This window comes from Cetorhinus maximus, chromosome 6, assembly GCF_964194155.1.
Source record: "Cetorhinus maximus chromosome 6, sCetMax3.hap1.1, whole genome shotgun sequence".
Taxonomy (NCBI): domain Eukaryota; kingdom Metazoa; phylum Chordata; class Chondrichthyes; order Lamniformes; family Cetorhinidae; genus Cetorhinus; species Cetorhinus maximus.
The window spans coordinates 116077219-116100067 of NC_135884.1; the positions used below are offsets into that span (position 1 = coordinate 116077219).

A 22849-nucleotide genomic window follows, 5' to 3' on the forward strand; every position below is an offset into this window, starting at 1 on the left:
GAGAGATGCAGTCAGTGCCCCAGTTCAGTGACCTTCTATCAGAACTACTTGAGAACAGTTTTGACAGAGGATAATCAACTTGGGATGTTGACTCTTGTTTCTCTCTCCACGGATGCTACTGCACCTGATGAAAATTTCTAGCATTTTCTGTTTTTGTTTAGCAACAGTGTACCTTGATCTCAGGACTAGAATGCAGATTCTTGGAGGTGTTGGCAGATAGGACTTAGCCAGGACAGCTGCATACTGAAATAAGTCAGAGTAACAAAGTATATCTTGGGGAGGAAATGAGGCGGGAAAAGACAATGAGAGATTATAACTGGGGCAGATTGGGGGAAAGAGAAACAGGAGTAAGAAAGATGGAATCAGAGAGGGTTTATTAGACAAGGAACCATGAAGAATAGAGATGGGCATGAGAAAATTCAATCCAGATTTAAATAAGTGGCAAGTAACAGCACGTCAAAAGCTAGATTTGGCTAAGTTTTAAACTTCCATGGTTTGCTTGTAGTTACAGTGAGAGTAGTTGCAAGCGTGCTATATGGGAAACTTACGGCTGTTACTCACATTTTGTTTTTCTGTTTCTTGAACTTTGAACAGTTGATCATCGTGGGTTAGGACTTTGGTTTCCTCAGCATTTCTGTACACAACCTGTCTTTGGCCTGACTGCCTAGTCTGTGATGGACATGAAATGGTCTTAGTTTTGCATGTATGAATAATATGGTAGATTGATTTTAGCTTTTGTATTACATTGTTATAAACAACCATTAGGCAACTCCAGCTTGTGTGAGGGTATGGGGCACTTGAAGGGACCGAATGTATTAAATTTGTTGACAACACCAAGATGGGTAGGAAAGTAAGTTGTCGAGAAGAGGTAGAGAGTCTACAAAGGGATATAGACAGGTTAAGCGAGTGGGCAAAAATTTGGCAGATGGAATATAACATGAGTAAATGTGAACTTGTCCATTTTGGCAGGAAGAATAGAAAAGCAGTATACTATTTAAATGGTCAGACCACATCCGGGGTTCTGCGTACAGTTTTGTTCTCATTTTAAAAAAGATATAATTTCTTTAGAAGCAGTTCAGAGAAGGTTCACTTGACTCGTTCCTGGGATGAAGGGCTTATCTTATGAAAAAAGATTGAACAGGTTAGGCCTATATCCATTGGTGTTTAGAAGAATGAGAGATGATCTTAATGAAACATTTAAGATCTTGAGGGGACTGGATAGGGTGAATACCAAGAGGATGTTTCCCCTTGTGGAGGAAACTAGAGCTCATTGAAATGTTTCAAGATTAAGAGGTTCCCTTTTAAGACAGAGATGAGGAGAAATTTTTTCTAAGGGTCATTAGAGTGTGGAATTCTCTTCCGCAGAAGGTAGTGGAGGCTGGGTCTTTAAATTTATTCAAGGCTGAGTTAAATAGATTTTTGTTAGACAAGGGAGTCTAGAGTTATGGGGTGCAGACAGGAAAGTAGAGTTGAGATCAGCCTTGATCTGGTTGAATGGTGGAGCAGGCTCAAAGGGCTGACTCGCCGTTTCCTGCTCCTGAGTCCTATGTTCCTATTTCTTAAAAGGCATCTACTGGCATTGTTGAAATACCATACTAAATTATGAAACCTAGATATAAATTGTGAACCCAGGTAATTAAATCTATAATTGAGAAATAACTTGATTTGTATAGCAGCTTGCATGAACTCAATGTTTCACTTAATTTAAATTTAAATTAGTAATTTAAATTTAGTCACTGCTGTGATATACAAAGAACAAAGAAAAGTACAGCACAGGAACAGGCCCTTCGGCCCTCCAAGCCTGCGCCGATCATATTGCCCGTCAACTAAAACATTTTGCAGTTCCGGGGTCCGTATCCCTCTATTCCCATCCTATTCATGTATTTGTCAAGCTGCCTCTTAAACACCACTATCGTACCTGCTTCCACCACCTCCTCTGGCAGCGAATTCCAGACACTCACTACCCTCTGCGTGAAAAACTTGCCCCGGACATCACCTTTATAGTTTTCTCTTCTCACCTTAAATCTATGTCCCCATGTAATTGACTCTTCCACCCTGGGAAAAAGCTTCTGACTATCTACTCTGTCCATGACACTCATAATTTTGTAAACTTCTATCAAGTCGCCCCTCAATCTCTGTCACTCTAGTGAGAACAATCCGAGTTTCTCCAACCTCTCCTCATAGCTAATAACCTCCAGACCAGGCAGCATCCTGGTAAACCTCCTCTGCACCCTCTCCAACGCCTCCATATCCTTCTGGTAATGTGGTGACCAGAATTGCACGCAATATTCCAAGTGTGGCCTAACCAAGGTTCTGTACAGCTGCAGCATGACTTCCCAGCTTTTATACTCAATACCCCTGCCAATGAAGGCAAGCATGCCATATGCCTTCTTGACTACCTCATCCACCTGTGTTGCCACTTTCAGTGACCTGTGGACCTGTACACCCAGATCCCTCTGCCCGTCGATGCACTTAAGGGTTCTGCCATTTACTGTGTAATTCCTGCCTGTATTAGACCTTCCAAAATGCATTACCTCGCATTTGTCCGGATTAAACTCCATCTGCCATTTCTCTGCCCAAGTCTCCAACCGATCTATATCCCGTTGTATCCTTTGACAATCCTCTTCACTATCTGCAACTCCTCCAACCTTGGTGTCATCTGCAAACTTACTAATTAGTCCAGTTACATTTTCCTCCAAATCATTTATGTATACCACAAACAGCAAAGGTCCCAGCACTGATCCCTGCGGAACTCCACTAGTCACAGCTCTCCATTCAGAAACGCACCCTTCCACTGCCACCCTCTGTCTTCTATGACCAAGCCAATTCTGTATCCATCCTGCCAGCTCACCTCTGATCCCGTGCGACTTTACCTTCTGTACCAGTCTGCTATGAGGGACCTTGTCAAAGCCCTTACTGAAATCCATGTATATAACATCCACTGCCCTTCCATCGTCGATCATCTTTGTCACTTCCTCGAAAAACTCGATCAAGTTAGTGAGACACGACCTCCCCTTCACAAAACCATGCTGCCTCTCACTAATACGTCCATTTGCTTCTAAATGATAGTAAATCCTGTCACGAATAGTCTTCTCCAATAATTTCCATACCACTGACGTAAGGCTCACCGGCCTATAATTTCTTGGATTATTCCTGCTACCCTTCTTAAACGATGGAACAACATTGGCGATTCTCTGGTCCTCTGGGACCTCACCCGTAGCCAGTGAGGATACAAAGATTTCTGTCAAGGCTGCAGCAATCTCCTCCCTTGCCTCCCTCAGTACTCTGGGGTAGATCCCATCTGGCCCTGGGGACTTATCCACCTTAATATTCTTCAAGACACCTAACACCTCTTTTTTGATCTCAACATGATCCAGGCTATCTACACACTCTTCCCTAGACAAATTGACCGCTAAGTCCTTCTCTTTGGTGAATACTGATGAGAAGTATTCATTCAGTATCTCTCCCATTTCTTCTGGCTCCACACACAGATTCCCACCTCTGTCCCTGAGAGGGCCCACCCTTTCCCTGGCTACCCTCTTGCCCTTTACACATGCCTTGGGATTTTCTTTAATCCTGGTTGCCAGTAACTTTTCATGACCCCTTTTAGCCCTCCTGACTCCTTGCTTAAGTTTCTTCCTTCTTTCTTTGTATTCTCCACGGGCTTCGTCTGTTCCCAGCCTTCTAGCCCTTACGAATGCTTCCCTTTTCTTTTTGACTAATCTCACAATAACCTTCGTTATCCAAGGTTCCTGAAACTTGCCATGCTTATCCTTCATCCTAGCAGGAACATGCTGGTCCTGAATTCTTATCAACTGACGTTTGAAAGCCCCCCACATGTCAGTTGTTGATTTGCCCTCAAACATTTGCCTCCAGTCTAGATTCCTTAGTTCTTGCCTAATATTGTTATAATTAGCCTTCCCCCAATTAAGCACCTTAACCCGAGGACTCCTGTTTTCCTTATCCACCAGTACCTTGAAACTTACTGAATTATGGTCACTTTTCCCAAAATGCTCTCCTACTGAAACTTTGACCACCTGGCTGGGTTCATTCCCTAATACCAGGTCCAGTATTGCCCCTTCCCTAGTTGGACTATCTACATATTGTCTCAGGAAGCCCTCCTGGATGCACCTTACAAATTCTGCACCATCTAAACCCCTAGCACCCCTAGGGAAAGTTAAAATCACCCACCACAACAACCCTATTGCTCTTAACATCTTTCCAAAATCTGCCTACATAACTGTTCCTCAATCTCCCGCCGGCAATTGGGAGGCCTATAGTAAACCCCCAACATTGTGACTGCACCCTTCCTATTCCGGAGCTCTACCCATATTGCCTTGCTGCATGAACCCAACGAGGTGTCCTCCTATCATACAGCTGTGATATTCCCCTTAACCAGCAGTGCAACTCCCCCACCTCTTCTACATCCCTCTCTATCCTGCCTGAAACATCAAAATCCTGGAACGTTTATCTGCCAATCCTGTCCATCCTTCAACCAAGTCTCTGTAATAGCAATAACATCATAGTCCCAAGTACTAATCCAAGCTCTAAGCTCATCTGCCTTGCCTGTTATACTTCTTGCATTGAAACAAATGCATTTCAGACCCCCAGTCCCACTGTGTTCAGTAATTTCTCCCTGCCTGCCCTTCCTCTTTGTCCTACTGGCCATATTCACTGGTTCCCAGTCCTTTATTTCATCTGCTGACCTATTGCTCTGGTTCCCACCCCCCTGCCATACTAGTTTAAACCCTCCCGAGTGACAATAGCAAACCTCGCAGCCAGGATATTGGTGCCCCTCCAGTTGAGATGCATCCCGTCCTTCTTGTACAGGTCCCATCTGTCCTGGAAGAGATCCCAATGATCCAGATATCGGAAACCCTCCCTCCTACACTATCTGTTCAACCACGTGTTCAGCTGCACTATCTTCCTATTTCTAGCCTCACTGGCACGTGGTAACCCTGAGATTACAATCCTGAGATTACAACCCTAGAGATCCTGTTTTTTAACTTTCTGCCTAACTCCCTGAACTCCCGCTGCAGGACCTCGTCACTCTTCCTGCCTATGTCGTTAGTACCAATATGTACCACAACCTCTGGCTGTTCTCCCTCCCCCTTCAGAATGTCCCGTACCCCATCAGAGACATCCTGGACCCTGGCACCAGGGAGGCAACATACCATCCTGGTGTCACTTTCACGACCACAGAAGCGCCTATCTGAGCCCCTGACTATAGAGTCCCCTATGACAATTGCTCTTCTGTGCTTTGACCCCGCCCCTGCTGAACAACTGAGACAGCCGTGGTGCCACTGCTCTGGCTACCGCTGTTGTTTTCCCCTGATAGGCCATCCCCCCCAACAGTATCCAAAATGGTATACCTGTTAAAGATGGGGACAGGCACAGGGGATTTCTGCACTGACTGCCTGCCCCTTCTAGCGGTCACCCATCTATCTGTCTGTACCTTGGGTGTGACCACGTCTGTAAAACTCCTATCAATGACGCTTTCCGCCACCTGAATGCTCCTAAGTGCATCCAACTGCTCCAACCGATCCATGCGGTCTGTGAGGAGCTGCAATTGGGTGCACTTCCTGCAGATGTAGTTGTCCGGGACACTTGAAGCGTCACAGATTTCCCACATCCCACAGGTGAAGCACTTCACCCCAGCAACTGCCATTTCTAGAACTATTTAATAAATTATATAGCGGAGCATGGCAGCCAATTTGAACACAACAAATAGCAAGGAAATAAATGGCCAGATAACCTGTTTTGGTGATGGCGGAGGGATAAATGTTGGCCAGAGCACTGGGAGAATTCACCTTCTCTTAGAGTAATAACATGGAATCTTTTATAGCTACCTGAGAGGGCAGACATCTTGTTCAAAAGTTCTCCCTCAGTACTGCACTGAAGTGTAGCTGAGATTGTATGTTCAAATTCTAGACTGAGGCTTGAACCCAAAACCTTCTGACACCAGTGACAGTGCTGTCACATAAATTGATACAGCACAAAACATGTCAATTATAAGAAAAAAAAGTGTTAATTATGTGAAAAGTTAGAGTACTGACTTGAGTATAAAATTAGACACAGCAGGCTTCCAACTCTGTGTTAAGCATTACCTGGTGTGGCACAGGAGCCTCACTCTGGTATGGCAGTCTCTGACACATTTGCTGCATAAGAAGGCAGTGCACTGAGAAGGTGCACAGTTTGCTGGCCTATGTTTTCTCTGGGCCCTCCCTGAGGCCAGCCAAGAGTTTTGTTTCTGCTTGCCTCCTCCAATGCCCTTCCAAACAGTCTGCTTCCAGAGGTCACAGCTGTCAGCTACTGTCTCCCAGTTGGCATTGCCAGTTTTTGCCATCTTCACATCTCGCTGGCAGACGTCTTTTCAGCAGAAGTATGAATGCCCAGTAGATTGTGACACAGTGGCCAGTTCAATGTACAGAAGGTCTTTGGATATATGGCCGTCATCTATCTGATGAAGTGGCTGATCCACTGTAGCCATTATTGACTTAGCAGAGTGTATGCTTATAGATTTAGCATGCTCCAGGTCCCCTGAATTGGTCCTGCCAAGGATACATCTGAGACAACAAAGATGGAGAACTGTTCAGCCTTTTCTCCCTGTCTAACATATGTTGTCCAGGTCTCGCCACTGTAAGAGGAGTGTGCCAAGGATGCTGACTTGATAAACTCAGCTTGATGTTCTCGGTTAGTTTGCTGTCTTTCCACATGCGCTTCTCAGCTGGGATGTAACAGCTGCAGCTTTTGAGATGTGTGTTTGGATTCCGGCATCAATGACAGATTGGTGAAATTATACAGCTTGGATATGTGAAGCTATCAACAACCTCCAGAGTCTCATTGTCAATGCTGATAGATGGTGGTATGGTAACATGCTAGACCATGACATTTGTCTTCCTGATGCTGATGGTCAAACCAAACCCTTTACCAAAATCTCTCGAGCGAGTCTGTGCATTTTCTGCTAAAGGTGTTCCTTGGAATGGAAAGCTGGTGCGGCATCAGTGTAGAGAAACTCTTTGAGAACTTGGCCAGGTTTGTCTTGGATGTCAAGCGAGTGAGGCTGAACAGCTTTCCCTCAGCTCTGGTATGTAAGCAGACAACCTCCGGATCATGTGAAGGGTGTTTAAAAGATGTTTAAACTTTAACAGCAGCAAAGAGAACATGCCAAAGAGAGTCAGTGCCAGAACACAACTCTGACCCCACTGCGGATCTCAAAGGGTTCCGATGTTGCCCTGTCATAGCTGACCTTTTCCATGACAACATGATGGATGAAATCACATGGAGCAGCTTTGGAGGGCAGCCAATTTTCTACAGCGACTTAAATAGACTGCCTCTGTTCACATGGTCGAATGCCTTGGTGAAATCATTGAAGGCAATATATCGTGGATCCATTGTTCACAGAATTTTTCTTACAACTGCCGGATAGAGAGGATCATGTCGATTGCAGACCTTCCAGTTCTGAAACCACGTTGGGAGTCAGGGTCAGCCAGGATCTGCAGTACGACAAGGACAACATGGGCAAATATGTTTCTCACGATACTCAACAGGGAAATGCCTCGTGTGTTGAGAATGTTCAGAGAGTCATGTCTGGTGTTGATCTGACTGAGCTGATATCAATGCCCTGATCTTGTATGTTTCCAGGATACCTTGTGGCATGGTTTGTCCTGAAAGAAGATATTAGTTACACAAAGCTTGTGTTGGCAGCACAGCTCAAGTTGTGTCTGTCCTTTCTCATTTATCTTTCTCAGGCCATGATGCTCAAGGAAGGAGGGCCATGCCTCATGGTCCGCGTCCACTCTTGTATTGTAAGTAAGTAAAGATGTTCTGACATGGGGATTCTGCTGATGGCAGTGTCAAGCTCCTCTTAGTCTTTTGCCTCTATGGTGGAGTGCATCGTCGGAACATAGATACTCATGAGGTTAACTGGCCCTGTTTGATTTGAGAGGCCGATAGAGAGAACACATTGTGAGCTATTGGTGGGAGGTTCTATCATCGAGAGTAGCAAGCTCTTCACAGCGAAGCCTATCCCTTGGTTTCACGTTTCCTCTGAACTCTTCACCTGTCAGATGGACATGTATTGTTTTTCTTTGTGATCCACTCTTGGCAAGTCTTTGTCTCTTGTCGGGAAGCTATGCTAATGTTCAGCCTATTGAATTCCATGTCAATCTCAGCTGTCTTGTGCGAATTGTCAACCAACTGCAAGTCATCTATCAATCCTTTGCACATGGTCCTGATGCTTTACCTTCGCATTCGAAGAGTTAGCATCTTCTTTCTTTTTGTTGGTTTAATTTGCAATGGATTCCATCCGCTAGTTGAGTAGAGACTCTAAACTCCAAGCACCCATTGAAGCAGATGGGCGGTGGCAGGTCAGCACTTTGCTAGTCAGGGGCAGCCCGACTTTAGGTGGATGGTGACTGACCAGTAGGACAAGATGGCTTCTCCCACCGTCAGAGGTGGCCTGTAGCACCAGTCTCTACGCCAGTTGTGTTGGGCTTATCACTTGTAACTGATGCCTCCTGTGGTTTTTTTTAATACTCTGTAGCCAGTGTTCTGTCTAGGACGCAAGCCTGGGCAAAATTTATGGCCACCCTGGGCTACCCAAACATCAGGGTCCCCTTCCTGACCTCCCCGATTGAATCTTAAGGCATTCTCTCAGTTCCTTCGCCTCCGTCGCATCTGTTCTGATGATGCCACTTTCAAAAACAGTTCCTCTGACATGTCCTCCTTCTTCCTTAACCGAGGTTTTCCACCCACGGTGGTTGACAGGGCCCTCAACCGTGTCCGGCCCATCTCCCGCGCATCCGCCCTCACACCTTCTCCTCCCTCCCAGAAGCATGATAGGGTCCCCCTTGTCCTCACTTATCACCCCACCAGCCTCCGCATTCAAAGGATCATCCTCCACCATTTCCGCCAACTCCAGCATGATGACACCACCAAACACATCTTCCCTTCACCACCCCCCCACCCCGGCGGCATTCCGTAGGGATCGTTCCCTCCATGACACCCTGGTCCACTCCTCCATCACCCCCTACTCCTCAACCCCCTCCCACGGCACCTCCCATGCAACCACAGAAGATGCAACACCTGCCCCTTCACTTCCTCCCTCCTCACTGTCCAAGGGCCCAAACACTCCTTTCAAGTGAAGCAGTATTTCACTTGCACTTCCCTCAACTTAGTCTACTGCATTCGTTGCTCCCAATGCAGTTTCCTCTACATTGGAGGGACCAAATGCAGACCGGGTGACCACTTTGCAGAACACCTTCGGTCTGTCTGCAAGCATTACCCAGACCTCCCTGTCACTTGCCATTTCAACACTCCACCCTGCTCTCATGGCCACATGTCTGTCCTTGGCTTGCTGCATTGTTCCAGTCAAGCTCAACGCAAACTGGAGGAACAGCACCTCATCTTCCGATTAGGCACTTTACAGCCTTCCGGACTGAATATTGAGTTCAACAATTTTAGATCATGAACTCTCTCCTCCATCCCCACCCCCTTTCCGTTTCTTCCCCCTCCTTTTTGTTTTTTCCAATAATTTATATAGATTTTTCTTTTCCCACCTATTTCCATTATTTTTAAATGTATTTCCAGCCATTGTTTTATCTCTACCTTTTAGCCTTTTTAGTATTCCTTCACCCCACCCCCACTAGAGCTATCTGTACCTTGTTTGTCCTGCTTTCTACTCTTAATTAGCACATTCCTTTAGATAATATCACCACCTTCAACACCTCTTTGTCCTTTTGTCTGTGACATCTTTTGATTATCTCCACCTATTACTGGCTTCTTGTCCCAACAACCCCCCCCCGCCCCCAAACAACCCCCCTTAAACCAGCTTATATTTCACCCCTTTCCTATTTTTACTTAGTTCTGTTGAAGGGTCATGAGGACTCAAAACGTCAACGCTGATGCTGCCAGACCTGCTGAGTTTTTCCAGGTATTTGTTTCTGTTTTTGTTTTGGATTTCCAGCACCCGCAGTTCTTTGCTTCTATCCTTGGATGACGTCTGGGGACTCTCATTGGTGGTGCTGGACTGGCTTGGAGGCTTCAATCTGCTGGTGCCTAGAAAATAGAGTTTCAGCTAATGAGCATCAGCTAGATAAGACTGCATGTGACCCACTGTGAAAGTCAGGATTTGATGAAGTGATGGAGCTGTGATCCGTTTTAGGTTGGTGGGAGAGGCCAATCTCTCCTTCCCCACAGGATTCCTGTCCTCCCCAGCCAGCTCGACTGCAGCCTCCTCAAACTCAATGAGGGCAATGATGTCAGCCGTCCTTCCGTTGATCTGCGCTCTCTTGTACCTGTTGTGCGCCGGCTTGGCCTGCATGAAGAAGAAAGAAAGGCATGTGATGAGATGGGATGGAGCAGAGGTTGGGTGAGATGCATGTCCTCTGTGTGTGGTGAGCCTTCACCAGAAGGGCCAGAGTATGGAGTGTGAGCAATATGACAGATGGGATGGTGGTGATGTGAAAATCTTGGTGACTTGATACATGTCCCCCCCTAATGGCTGCATGAGCTCCCTGAAGAGAGTAGCCATTTGAGTGCATGATGGCATGATGAAAGCTTGACATTGGAGGGAGTTGAAGGATGACTTATCCAGGCAGAATGGATGAGATCGTTCATCCTGTTCCTGCACTGGATGGCATTTTGGGTGCAATTGCCAGCCATGCTGACCTGCTTCGCAATGGCCTCCCAAGCCGGAGAGGTGAGGCTGCTGTGCTTCCTGCAGCCATCTTTGGGATAGAGCACTTGCCTGTGCGCCTGCACCCCTCTGATCAAGGCCTGGATGGCCTGGTGGGTGAAGCAGGGTGCTGCCGCCTTCTTGAGGCTCTCGGCCGCCACCTTCTGGCTGCAAGATATCTCTGGTGGGCTGGAGAGAGAGAGGTTGTGTTGGATTGGCGTTTAAATGTGGCACCCGGACCGTCGAACCTGACAGTGGGCGGACGAATCACCTCAACCTGCCAGGTGATTCGGACCAATACGCACTTTTGTATAATTAATGACCCTCCAAGCGCAGAATCGGGCGTGAGTCCCTGCCATTCCGGCCAGGGGGGTGGGTGCTGCTGAAACTGCCCGCCACTGCACTTAGTCTCATTAATAGAAAATTCCGCCATTGTTCTGAATGCCATTTTGTTTTAATTTTGAAATCTACTTTCTTTGGCAGAAGGGTTGATGATTAGATACTTACAGTATATTGTGTAATGTCTTTTGATGGTTAGCAATTGAAATCAACTTGTCAAAATTCATTCGAATCAACTTAATTTACTGTTGCATAGATTTCAGGGTTTCCCTGATGGCATGCTGCACTGCTGAATGTATGTTTTGGCTAAGACATTTTGAGAATTAAGACCCCAGCTAAGGCAGTCAAATCCATTGACAGTTCAGGGTTAATTTTAAACAACACTTCCTGACCAAGTTCCCACCCATACCTGAAAGTTGACTTGATTGTTAGACATTTCTAAGAATTCAGACCTGTACAGCAAATACAATCAAAGTAGAAGCTTTTTTTCATTGGCTTTATAGGTTCTTATTGCTGACATGTAATTAAAATGTCTGTTTTCTTTAATCTGGCATGCTGGCATTCTTTTATATATTTCTTTACTGTTTTTAAACTGTTAAATGCCTCCCTTTTTGGATATTCCCGCCATTTTCAGAGAAATTACCACAGTTTGAATTTATATGATTAATGGGTGTGAGTAAAGAAAATTCCAGTTTCTATTACAGGTATTGAAGGAATATTACATTATGGCTCCACTACAAATAATTCAAACTTAAATCTCAATGGTTTGTATATAAACAGATCAGCGAGTGCTCACCATTAAATTGCTGTCTATTCACAGCGTTAACAGTTTCCTTTCTAATTTTTATTTACCCAAATGTAGAGCAATACCCTGACAACAATTAATGTTGCAAAGTTCTTAATTCTACTCTCAAATTTAGGCATAGATTAGTATACTGCATGACTGAGGATGATAGTGAAACTTCAACTTTGTACTTGTCTACTGATAAATTATCCTTGGAGACCTCATTCTCAGAGCGATTGTAGCACTTGAGAACCAAAGCTGTATCAACTACCAGTACATGAACAAGTTGTATTTTTCAGTTGCTTTTTATAGATGTATATTGAGTTACGTCTGATATTAATTGCTCTCAGTATTTGTATAATTATTCCAATAAATTGCTGCACCAATTATTGGCTTGTAGAAAATAAACTGAGTAGTGAATTAGTAGACAGCGCAAGCAATAACGTATCATAAGTTTTTTGGTCCCTAAATTCTTCCGGTTCCTTCTAAGTGATTAATTTGAAATATCAACAACCTGTATATATGATGCACACAAATTTGTGATAATTCATTGCTGTATTCTGAAATATTGACTTCAAGCTTTTGCTCAGTGGTGTTTTTCAGGATGTAAAACATTTTTAATTATAAATATTAATTGTACAGATTTTTGGGGTTTGAGTATTTACTATTTCCATCTGAGCTGCCCAATTTACAAGCAACAACACATTAGCTGAACAAGAATAATTTGCAAGGTTATGGCAAAAATGCTGGGATGTGGGATTGAAATGGACAACTTTAAAAGAAAAAACTAGCATAGGCATGATGGGCCAAATATCCTCTTTCTGTGCTGTAAGGTTCATTGGCCCACAACTTCTGAGCTCCGGGGTGTCGTATGCGTGGGGTACCCCAAGGATACGCTGGGGCCCCTACCCCCAGATATTCCCATGTAAGGAATGCACAGCAATTGCCCGGGAAGTTCTGACTTCCACTGGGCAATTGCCCTGCAGTGGAAACCATCCGAGACTCTGATTTAAATCGCAAATTTTGGATGGTTCTGACTGTCTTACAGCAATAGTTATTCAGAAAAAGTTAGAAGAATTAAAACCACTTCTGAATTTTGGGTAATTACAGTACTGACCCTCCATGGGAGCCCCCGATAACCCTGCGACCCCATGGGACTCCCCCCAACCTCTGATCCTCGAAGGGGACTCCTGACCGTCCTCCCCACTGCCTCCACTGATCTTTCCCCTATCACCTGACCGTCCCCAACCCACTGACCAACAACGACCTTGCCCCTCGCCCCCACACCCCGGCCCACTGACCATCCAACTCCCCCAATCCTACCCACACTCTCCCTGGCTTCTCAAAGTGGATGAACCTTTAAATCCACCTGCTTTATGGCAGTTAGTACCGTAAAAAAAACGGGGCGTGCCTTCCTTTCTCCTGACTCAGCTGCCCCCGACACAAAACCTTGGAAATCCATTGCATTGCACCTTTCTTACCCGGCCCGAGTCAGAAGGTCTGCCTTTCAGGGTAAGTAACTTGGAGCGGAATGGCAACCTGACTGTGATTTCCGCTCCACGGAAGTTACGGCCCCGATTCTACACGGTGACTTTTTCGAACCAACATATAAATCAAAGACTAAGATTTACATGGGTGTCCGGCAACTGTGAAGTTGAAAGGTGAAACCAATAAACATTTGCACAGCTAGGTTGAAGATCATTGCTACAATGTTAAAAGCTTTGATAATTGAATACTGGAAGACCATCAGTTTTTTAGTGAAATCTTTGTTATGTGCTAAAGATCTCAACAATTTTTGTGCTGACATTTGATGTAATTTCTTAATTAATCTGATTTGTTTGTTTCATAAGCAAACTACATTTAAAACACTGACTACTCTTTATAATCAGTGAATTATGCAAAATCTGTTATTTAATTTAGACTACTGAATAAAGTGGAAAAAAACCTAAGGTTCTTCTGTGTTTTAATTATTTAGGTGTTCGTAAGGGCCAGGCTATTTTGGAGAATTGTGTACTCCAGTGTGACACTACAGGAGTCGTATTGAGAACTTCAGCAAAGCTGCATATGAAAAATTGTGACCTATATGGAGCAAAGGTATAGTCTAATGACAAATCCTCAGAATGACAAATACAATACTGATCTATAAAAATACTTGAGCATATTTTAAATTCAATTTAATTTAAATTAATTGATAATCCCTTGATTTTTTTTTTTGCCTTTCTTATACAGGCTAGAATATCATGTTTCAGCATGATGAAAGCATACAACTCTGCCCTGAATTTGATCTAAATGCAGCAGTTGTATATTTGTTTCCATAACAAACAGGAGGTTTAAATCCTATACAAATATCTTGTCTTTAATTTACATAATTGGTCAGGAAATACACTTTACCGTGCTTTTCAAGAATTGACTGCTTTTCACTTTTAGCACATCTGATTATGCTGATTGCACACCCTTTTATGGCAGCAAACTGGACATGATACATTAGGGGTGTGATGGACTTGATGTGGCTGGTAGGATCTTTTAGATGGATCATCGTTGATTTTCTTCTTTTCCTCTTGGTTATGCCATCAGTGAATATAATTGTGAAGTTGCCAGTGGCTGGTTTCAGCAGAGTTGGTAAATACTGAGGAATAATGTTGCCTGCTCTTTTGGTATTAGAAATATGTGGGGAAACCTAAATATGGTAATTACTTCTCTTGTAACATGGAAACATAGAAAATAGGAGCAGGAGTAGGTCATTCGGCCCTTCAAGCCTGCTCTGTCATTCAATATGACCATGGCTGATTGTCTATCTCAATGCTGCACTCCCGCGCTCTCCCCATACCCCTTGACCATTTAGAGTCCAGAAATCTATCTGTTTCCTTCTTAAATATACTCAGTGACTTGGCCTCCACAGCCTTCCATGGTAGAGAATTCCATAGGTTCACCACCCTCTGAATGAAGAAGTTTCTCTTTATCTCAGTCCTAAATGGTCTACCCCATATCCTGAGACTGTGACCCTTTGTGTCCATTCTTATCAAAAATTTGGAGTCAAAAAGTATATTTTTTTATAACAAGCAAACCAAGAAGCAACTGGAGTTTATTTCTTGAAAACTCAGCTATGAAATTTAATCGCCTTTTTAATTGTAGTTTTAAGCTGGAGGAATTGCAAGTATGAATAATTATTAATTGATATAGAAGGTGAATCTAGGGTTATTATAGGCTTTGAGGTAGAGAGAGCAATGATTGAAATTTTGTTTTTGTTGCCGTTCAAGTTATTTTCTTAAGGATGTTATCTATTAAAAATACATTTGAACATTGATTATCAACGCTATTATTTGCCAGAATTTCACCTTGTATGATGTAATGAATTTGAAGGATTTTCCCCTCAGCGATTTGGGGGCAGGGCCCGCTCGCCGAGGGGAAAATGACGTCATCCCGGTCGATTTAAACCTTCAGGAAGGTGGGCGGGCAGCGAAATCAGCTGTCCGCCCGCTGACCTGTCACTGGCCAATTAAGGCCACTGACAGGCTAATTAACCTTGTTAAAGACCCTGCCCGTTCAAGCTTAAGGCTGGCGGGCAGCCCAGGAGCCCCAGCGGGCTCCAGATTATTCATGAAATTTCATCCACTGGCGGGATGAAGTTTTATGTCCGTTTTTTAAAAATTTTAAAAAACTTTGCGTTTCTTGTTAACGTTTCCCATCTCGTGTGACATTGTCACATGAGGGGGACATGTTAATAATTTTAATACTGCTCTATTTTTTGACTTTTCTTACCTGTCAGTAAACTTCCTGAGACAGCACTTTGCCCCAGGGAGCATGCGCAAAAGAGCGCACTTTGACAGTTGGGGATTCCCTTCCCCTCCCCTGCACAGGAAGCGCATAGCGCTTCCTGTCGGGCAGGCCACTGGGTGGGCCTTAATTGGCCCGCCCACTCAAAATGGCGACAGGCCCCGTTTCGGCGGCGGGGGTGGCTGCCCGCCCGCCGCCGAGCCAGTGGGGCCCGCTTGCTCATCGAGGGTTAAATTCTGCCCATTGTGTTTCTTTTCTTTATATTTCAATTTTTTTTTAATACTTTATGTGGGACTAAATATGCTTGACTTCATTTCTATGCCTAATGTGCTACAATACCACATAGTAAGACTAAAGTTTAGGCGAACATAAATATCTGCACAGTATTTATGATTGCAATTTTACCAAACACATTTTATTTGGATCAAACTTAACCAATGGTTTCCACCCAATCATGCTCCATTAAAAATTTAGCAGAACGTAATCTGCTCTTGGGCTTTTTCTGTCTGAATTGCTGAGCAATAACTCTTTGCAGATTTAGCTCGAATGCGTCCATACATTTTCACGTATTTCTTCTCCAGCTGCCCCTAGATTCTACCAATCTTCCACGAAGATTGTACTTGGCTTGATTAAACTGTAGAATGAATAGCAAAATGTTTATTCAAGACATGGCTTGTTTTGAATGCGAACAGAAATTGAAATAGTTTTCCTGAAGATAGTTAAAACTAACATTGTATAATTGATTTAACTGCATAATTTAAAGATTAGAGCACATCAGGAAACATTAAGACTAGTACCTCTTTTTAAACACATGGTTTTATTTCCTTTAGCAAAAATTGAACTTTGAAGAAAACAGTTTTATAACTGCAGTGTATATCTTATGCTGAATACAGTGATCTTTGCTTTAAAGTTGATTACTTTAAAGAAATGTGATTTAAAATGTCATTTTCAATTAGTGAAGCAGCAGAATATTCGTATGTAATTAAAATAATATTAACAATTTTAATTGAGTCTTTTGAGGCAATGCAAAATTATACTTTTGAGCTAAACTCATTAAATGCCTTTTATTTTTTACAGCATTGTGCTACTGTGTTTCTAAAGCTAAACCTATCGAGCCTGCCACATCCACACTTAGTACAATTACATGCGCAACACACTCTTAACTGTGCTTCCTCCTGGGAGAGGCAAAAAAAAATTAGTTCCGGATAACTGAGGAAATTCCTCTGGCAATCCAACATAACCAAAACTAGCTAGCAACTTACCTCTCACTGTTGAGATTTGTTACATGCAAATGTTCACTGGATCAATATGAAGGCTTTGTAGCTAGATAAAACAATATATTTTCTCTGAGATCATAATTCTCTCAATTATAGTACCTCTGAAAATAGGTACTAAATAGATGTACCTTCAATTTAAGGATAAAATTAAACCCTCCTTTGGAAATTTGTTGTATGATATCGCACATGTTTTGGCATTTTTTTTCCAGGACAAACATTTAAAAATTCTAATTTCTGAAGTTTGGTGCATTTCCTGTGAAAAACCTTAAATTGTTTGTTCTAATGTTGGACTTCAGCTTGATATTTGCAAGCTGTACAAAATTTCTGAAGTATATTTTCCAACAGACTTTCATAATTGACTAATGCCTATGTAGTTTTCACATTAATGGGCGGCAATAATTCACTCAAAAATTGATTTTCAAGAAATCACAAGAATTTGTTTGACATGATGAAACTGAATGCTTAACCTAGCATTAGTGAGCGATATCATACAACAAATTCCCGAAGAAGGGTTTAATTTTATCCTTAAATTGCAGGTACACCTATTTAGTACCTATTTTCAGAGGTACTATAATTAAGGGAATTATGATCTCAGAGAAAATATATTGCTTTATCTAGCTGCAAAGCCTTCATCTTGATCCATTGAACAGTGAATTATATCTTTCAATTAAATAAGATCACTTTTATCTTGCAGATCTTTTAAGAATTCAGTATGTAACCCTTCCACATAGTTGACTCAAAATTACTTTGGCTCCTGGCATCATTATTTTTGCCAATAAAAGGTGCTCACATTTTGTCCAATTTTTTTTTTTAAAAAGGTGATAATTTAGAAGAGGATGGGTTTATTTGAAATTATCATCAAAGGTCTTTGTGAACAATTGTTCTTTTTAATGGTACCTAATTGTCTCTTGTTTTCTTCAGTATTTTTTTGAACTGGGCAGGCATGAGAGAAATTTCAAAAATTAGAGAAATTCTCCCCTGTGCTCCTGCCACCATCCTCTGATTTTAACATTACAGACCGTAAACTATCTGGTATACAATTTAATTTTGGTGGTTAAAGTAAGAACTGGATCATGAAAAGCAAAAGGATACAAAAGGTTATGGAAATATTTTTCCCTCCAAAATCGACCAAAGTAACTGGATGATGTAAATGAAAATAGAAAAAAAAACGCAATATTCGTTGAGGCTAATGTATTTAGGTATATAACTGAAAGTAAATGTAATGACTCAGTGCTAACTTGGTCATAGAAATTTGGAAAGAAAGTGTGAGAATTAAAAATCTGTTGCAGCTAATGTGGGAAATTTGTTATTGTTTTGGAAGTGTGTTTCTTGGGAGAGGATTAAAGGGAAAAACCTTTGATCTACATAGAAGATTTAACAAGAAAAGGATTAAAATGTTGTATTCAACAGGGCGCAGGACTTGAAATTTATCCTAGCAGCACCTGTGAGCTATTTGGCAATGATATACATCACTGCAAGGAAGGAATACGCATTAAGGTAAGCCCAAAAATATTTAGGACAACTGTAGCAACCTGCATTGATATAGTGCCTTACGTATAAAAATAAATTCTACTGCACTTCACATATTACAAATAGATGAGAAAATACAAGCCAAGCCAGCAAAAGTAACCAAAAGTTTGATCAAAAAGGTAGGTCTGGAGTAGATGATTGGAGATGGCACAAGGATGTGGAGAAGCAGTTCCAGTCTTGAGGGGATATAAAGGCTTGGTGTATGAACATGGAGAATAAAAATATAAGGGGGGGCACTATTGAAATGATGCAGAGTAATTATGGTAAGAGATCATGCAGCAAGACTAAATTATGCTATAGTTAACATAGGATAGGTTGGTTGGTATATTTAGAGGTTATCGATTTTTCTTTTCAAATCTTCATGGCATACCTCAGTTCAAGCTCTTAAGGCATGTAGTTAGATATTCAAATAATTTCTATTACTGATGAAATGTTTACATTTTTGCTAAATAAAAGTTAAATATTTGGGGTAAATTTTCAACTTACCACTTGGACATAATTTTTTTTTTGCAGCTTTGTAACCTAATTTTCATATATATTTCAGTCAAGTGGTTTCTATAACAAGTGGCTGATCTGCATCCAGCTTTACATCCTAGTGGCAAGTTAAAAATATACCCCCATATTATTTGAAATAATACATTCAAATATTTGAACCAGCTGCTAAAGAAATTTCTTCTATTTATGAAAATTAGTAACTTTACCATGGCTCTAAGGCAGAAACTTATTTAAGCCATAAAATTTGACTTTGCTGAGCCACTGGTTTCAGTGCTACCAGACTGAGTAAGGGGGTCAGCTCCCAGTGGATTCTGGCACAGCTCACGCTGATTGCTGTGTTTTGAAGGTCCATGGCACAGGTTTCCTGCGTGTGTGTGTCTGAGCATGCAGAGTGGGCACATTATAATGCCAATCGGTAATTTGGCTTAATGCTGATTTGGCACCCAACCTGCCACTTTGGATCTCTCGCAAACACATGCAGGCGAACATGCATTCCGCTGCAAGATGATTTCCCCCCATCCCCCCACAAACCCCCACCAGTGCTATTTAAAGGCATCACCATCCAACTTTAAGGTGAGATATATTTGACTATCTTTTTGCTGTTGCAGTTTTAGTGAAACTCCTGTGGTTTTGTAGGAGTTGACAGAAGGGAGTGGTGCTCGCCCTTTTGAAAGGAGTGGTGTAGTTTTGAAAGGCCTCTGAGACACTACTTGCTCACAGTCATTGAGGCTATAGTTACAGTTCCCCATGGCCTGCAGTATCATAGGGAGATGGAAGAGAGGCAGCAGAGAGGGGAAGTTGTTCGCAGTAGGAAGAGGAGGACTCTTAGCAGGTGGCCCATCATCTAAGGTCTTCAGATCCTACCTTCAACCTGAACCCCATCCAGGAGTAGTGTCTGTGGTAGCTACCTTTTAGCAATGAGGTGGTCACAGAACTGCAGGTGAGAATGCTACTGCCAGTGGCTGTCAGGGTCACAGTGGACCTTGATTTCTAGACTAGTAAATCCTTCCAGGTTGGAGCTGGCAGCATCACCCCAATGTTTTTGTTTGCCGTCCATCAATGCATCTGGGAGGTTATTGAGGCCATGTAAGCAGAGAGAAGTAAGTTGAATGGGCATATGGTTTTGCCAGGATAGCGAGCATTCCCATGGTGCAAGGAGACATCGACTGCATGTACATGGATCTGCAGGCGCCAAGATCTGGGGACCACTACAACAAGGATTCCACTACCAGCTGGTGTGTGACCATGCCCAAACCATCATGCTAGTGAACGCCTGCTATCATAGCATTGTCACAATATTTTCATTCTGTTCAAGTCAGCAGTTCCCCTCCTCTTTGCCGTTTGATCACATGTGGTGATGCTTCTACAATGATAGCCATACTGCAGTTAGGAACATTGTGTAGTGTAATCCTGATGCAATGGTTTTACTGACTGCACCACCTGGAGGGTGACTCCCAATTTGTGATGGTCTGCTGCATCCTCAACAACCTGGTTATCATGAAGGTGCAGCCCTCGCCACCAGAGCTTTGCTGATTAGGGAAGGAGGGTCACTCTGGATGAGCTGTCTGTGAATATCTCATCAGATTCCAGCTCCCCTGGAAAAGTCCCCAGATCACTGTTGCTGTACATTTCCCATTTTACCATTCCTCTGTTATGGACTGTCACAGTGTCCTCTTGACCAAAATCCTGAAATAAAATACACTATAATCAAATCATTCCATATCAACTTTATCTAACAGTGCATCCAGTACTCCATACAATACTCAACTAATCAACCTTAGTCACTGCCTTGTGGATGCCTTTGCCTGGCTTAGTGCTTCTATGCATTATTATCCCAGTGGTGGGAGTCTGCTGACCTTCAATGTGAGAGACTGTAGTTGGCCTTGCAGGATGTCTGAATGTGCTCTGGGTTTGAAAGACCAGTTTCAGACTGTACCACTTCAGCTGGGTGGCAGCAATCTGGGCTGGCTGGCTGAAAGGTTGATAGGCAGTGGTGGGAGCACATATGTCATCCTGAGGGAGTTCATCCTAAGCAGCAGGATGCCACTGCCACTCCCTTGGGATGACACCTCAGCAATCCTAGTAACCCCGTTGTTCACAGATTAATGGTCTCCTTTGAGAACCTGCAAGCTCCTTTTGAGAACTGGCACGCACAACCACGGTGGCAGTGGCCTGAGCCTGCATGGCACCAAGCTGGGCATGTATGGCAACAAGCAGAGCTCTCCTGGGCTCATAGATGTTTACAGCACAGAAGAAGGCCATTCAGCCCACCCTGTCTGTGCTAGTCAACAAAGATCTGACTACACTAATCCCATTTTCCAGTGCTTGCCCCATAGCCCTGGAGGTTGTGGGAATGCAAGTGAATATCTAAATACTTCTTAAATTTTACGAGTTTCTGACTCAACCACCCTTTCAAGCAGTGAGTTCTAGACTCCCACAACACTCCGGGTAAAAACATTTCTCCTCAACTCTCCTCTTAGCCTTTTACCTCTTACCTTAAATCTATGCCCCTTGGTTATTGACTCCTCTACTAATGGAAAAAATGCTTTCCTATCCATCCTATCTATCCCCCTCATAATCTTATACACCTCTATCAGGTCCCCTCTCAACCTTCGCTGCTCCAAGGAAACAACCCCAACATCTCCAATCTTTCCTCATAGCTCAGACCCTCCAGCCGAGGCAGCATCCTGGTAAATCTCCTCCGTACCCTCTCCAGTGCAATCACATCCTTCCTATAATGTAGTGACCAGAACTGCACGCAGTACTCCAGTTGTACTGGAGCGTTGGCAGTCTGAGCTTTCACTGCAAGCATTCAGATATTGGGTGACTTCAACCTATCCTACATGGGAAACACACCAGCGATCAGATGCCACATCACGACTGGATCCGCAATTGTTATGGAATTGGCTTCCATTTCCATACTGGAAAAGATGGACACAAAGATCTGCATGCAGTCCTGTACCAAGTTGTAGCTGGACTCCTTCATGCTCCTTGACAGTGACAACAGGCTCTGTGGGAGGCTTTCCCACATACCAAGCATTTTAATGTGCATGCCCATCAGCCTTTTTGTGTATGCTGCTGCATTGGAATCCTCAACTGAGCCCTCTACAGAGAAATTGCCAACAACATTGTCCTCGGGCCTGCTGGCACACAAACTATCTTTTTAACCCCTGGCCTGGCTGAAACCCACGTGCTCGGAATGCATCACATTCAGATCCCATCTCTATACTACCTCTAAGGCACACTCAACCAATGTCTGCGGTGATGGCTGTGCGCTGATATCCTGTCAGATCAAGTAACAATGCTTCTTCCTCAGAGATCTGCTTTTCCTATGGACCTTCATTTTCAGGCACCACTAGCTGGCCAGGTGACAGCTTGTGGGTATCTGAAAGCATAATTGCACAAGGGGAGGCTTGGGTGAAGGAAGGAGGTCGTTAGGGGTAAATTCAAGTGATGCACGGTTACACTATCTGCAGCTTGTACATCATACCAGATTGCATGATGAGGGTGAAGTGTGATTTGAGACGGTGCATAAGGCAGGGACATAGTCATCCTGGATGGTTTCAGTCATTGATTTTCATGACCTCAGTGACTGTTGTGCCAATAATGTTGAGCGCCATATCCTCCAAGGGTTGAGGACATGCAGCCATGCATTTCGCACTATTGGTTTGTTGCTGTTGCCTCCTGTTATGTGTCACCACTTCTTGCATGAGAAGAGGAAGTGTATTAATATGTTGTAATGTATTTGTGTGATATGCCTGTTATAGCTGAATAGCTGAGAGATGTGGGTATGAGGCTTGCAGCAGTGGTAAGTGTGTAAGGGTAAGGTGGAGTATGTGACTGTTAGGCATGACTCCTGATTGTTCAAGGTTGCTGATGGGGGAGTGATGGAGATTGGCACATTGAGGAGTGGGAGAGGTTGGTAAGAGATGCCATTTCAAGATGCATTCATTGACCTCGACTGCTGTGTGA

At 43.3% G+C, this 22849-nt stretch overlaps 1 protein-coding gene across 2 annotated transcripts in view; it reads left to right on the plus strand.

Annotated features, from left to right (window-relative positions):
• Positions 1-22849, plus strand: part of shcbp1 (SHC SH2-domain binding protein 1) — a 55406-nt gene that overhangs the window by 27217 nt on the left and 5340 nt on the right. For both annotated transcript variants that reach the window (XM_078544356.1, XM_078544355.1), the window contains 2 exons: positions 13777-13895; positions 18263-18349. In XM_078544356.1, the coding sequence (XP_078400482.1) occupies positions 13777-13895; positions 18263-18349 (206 nt within the window). The remainder of the gene's footprint in view (positions 1-13776; positions 13896-18262; positions 18350-22849) is intronic.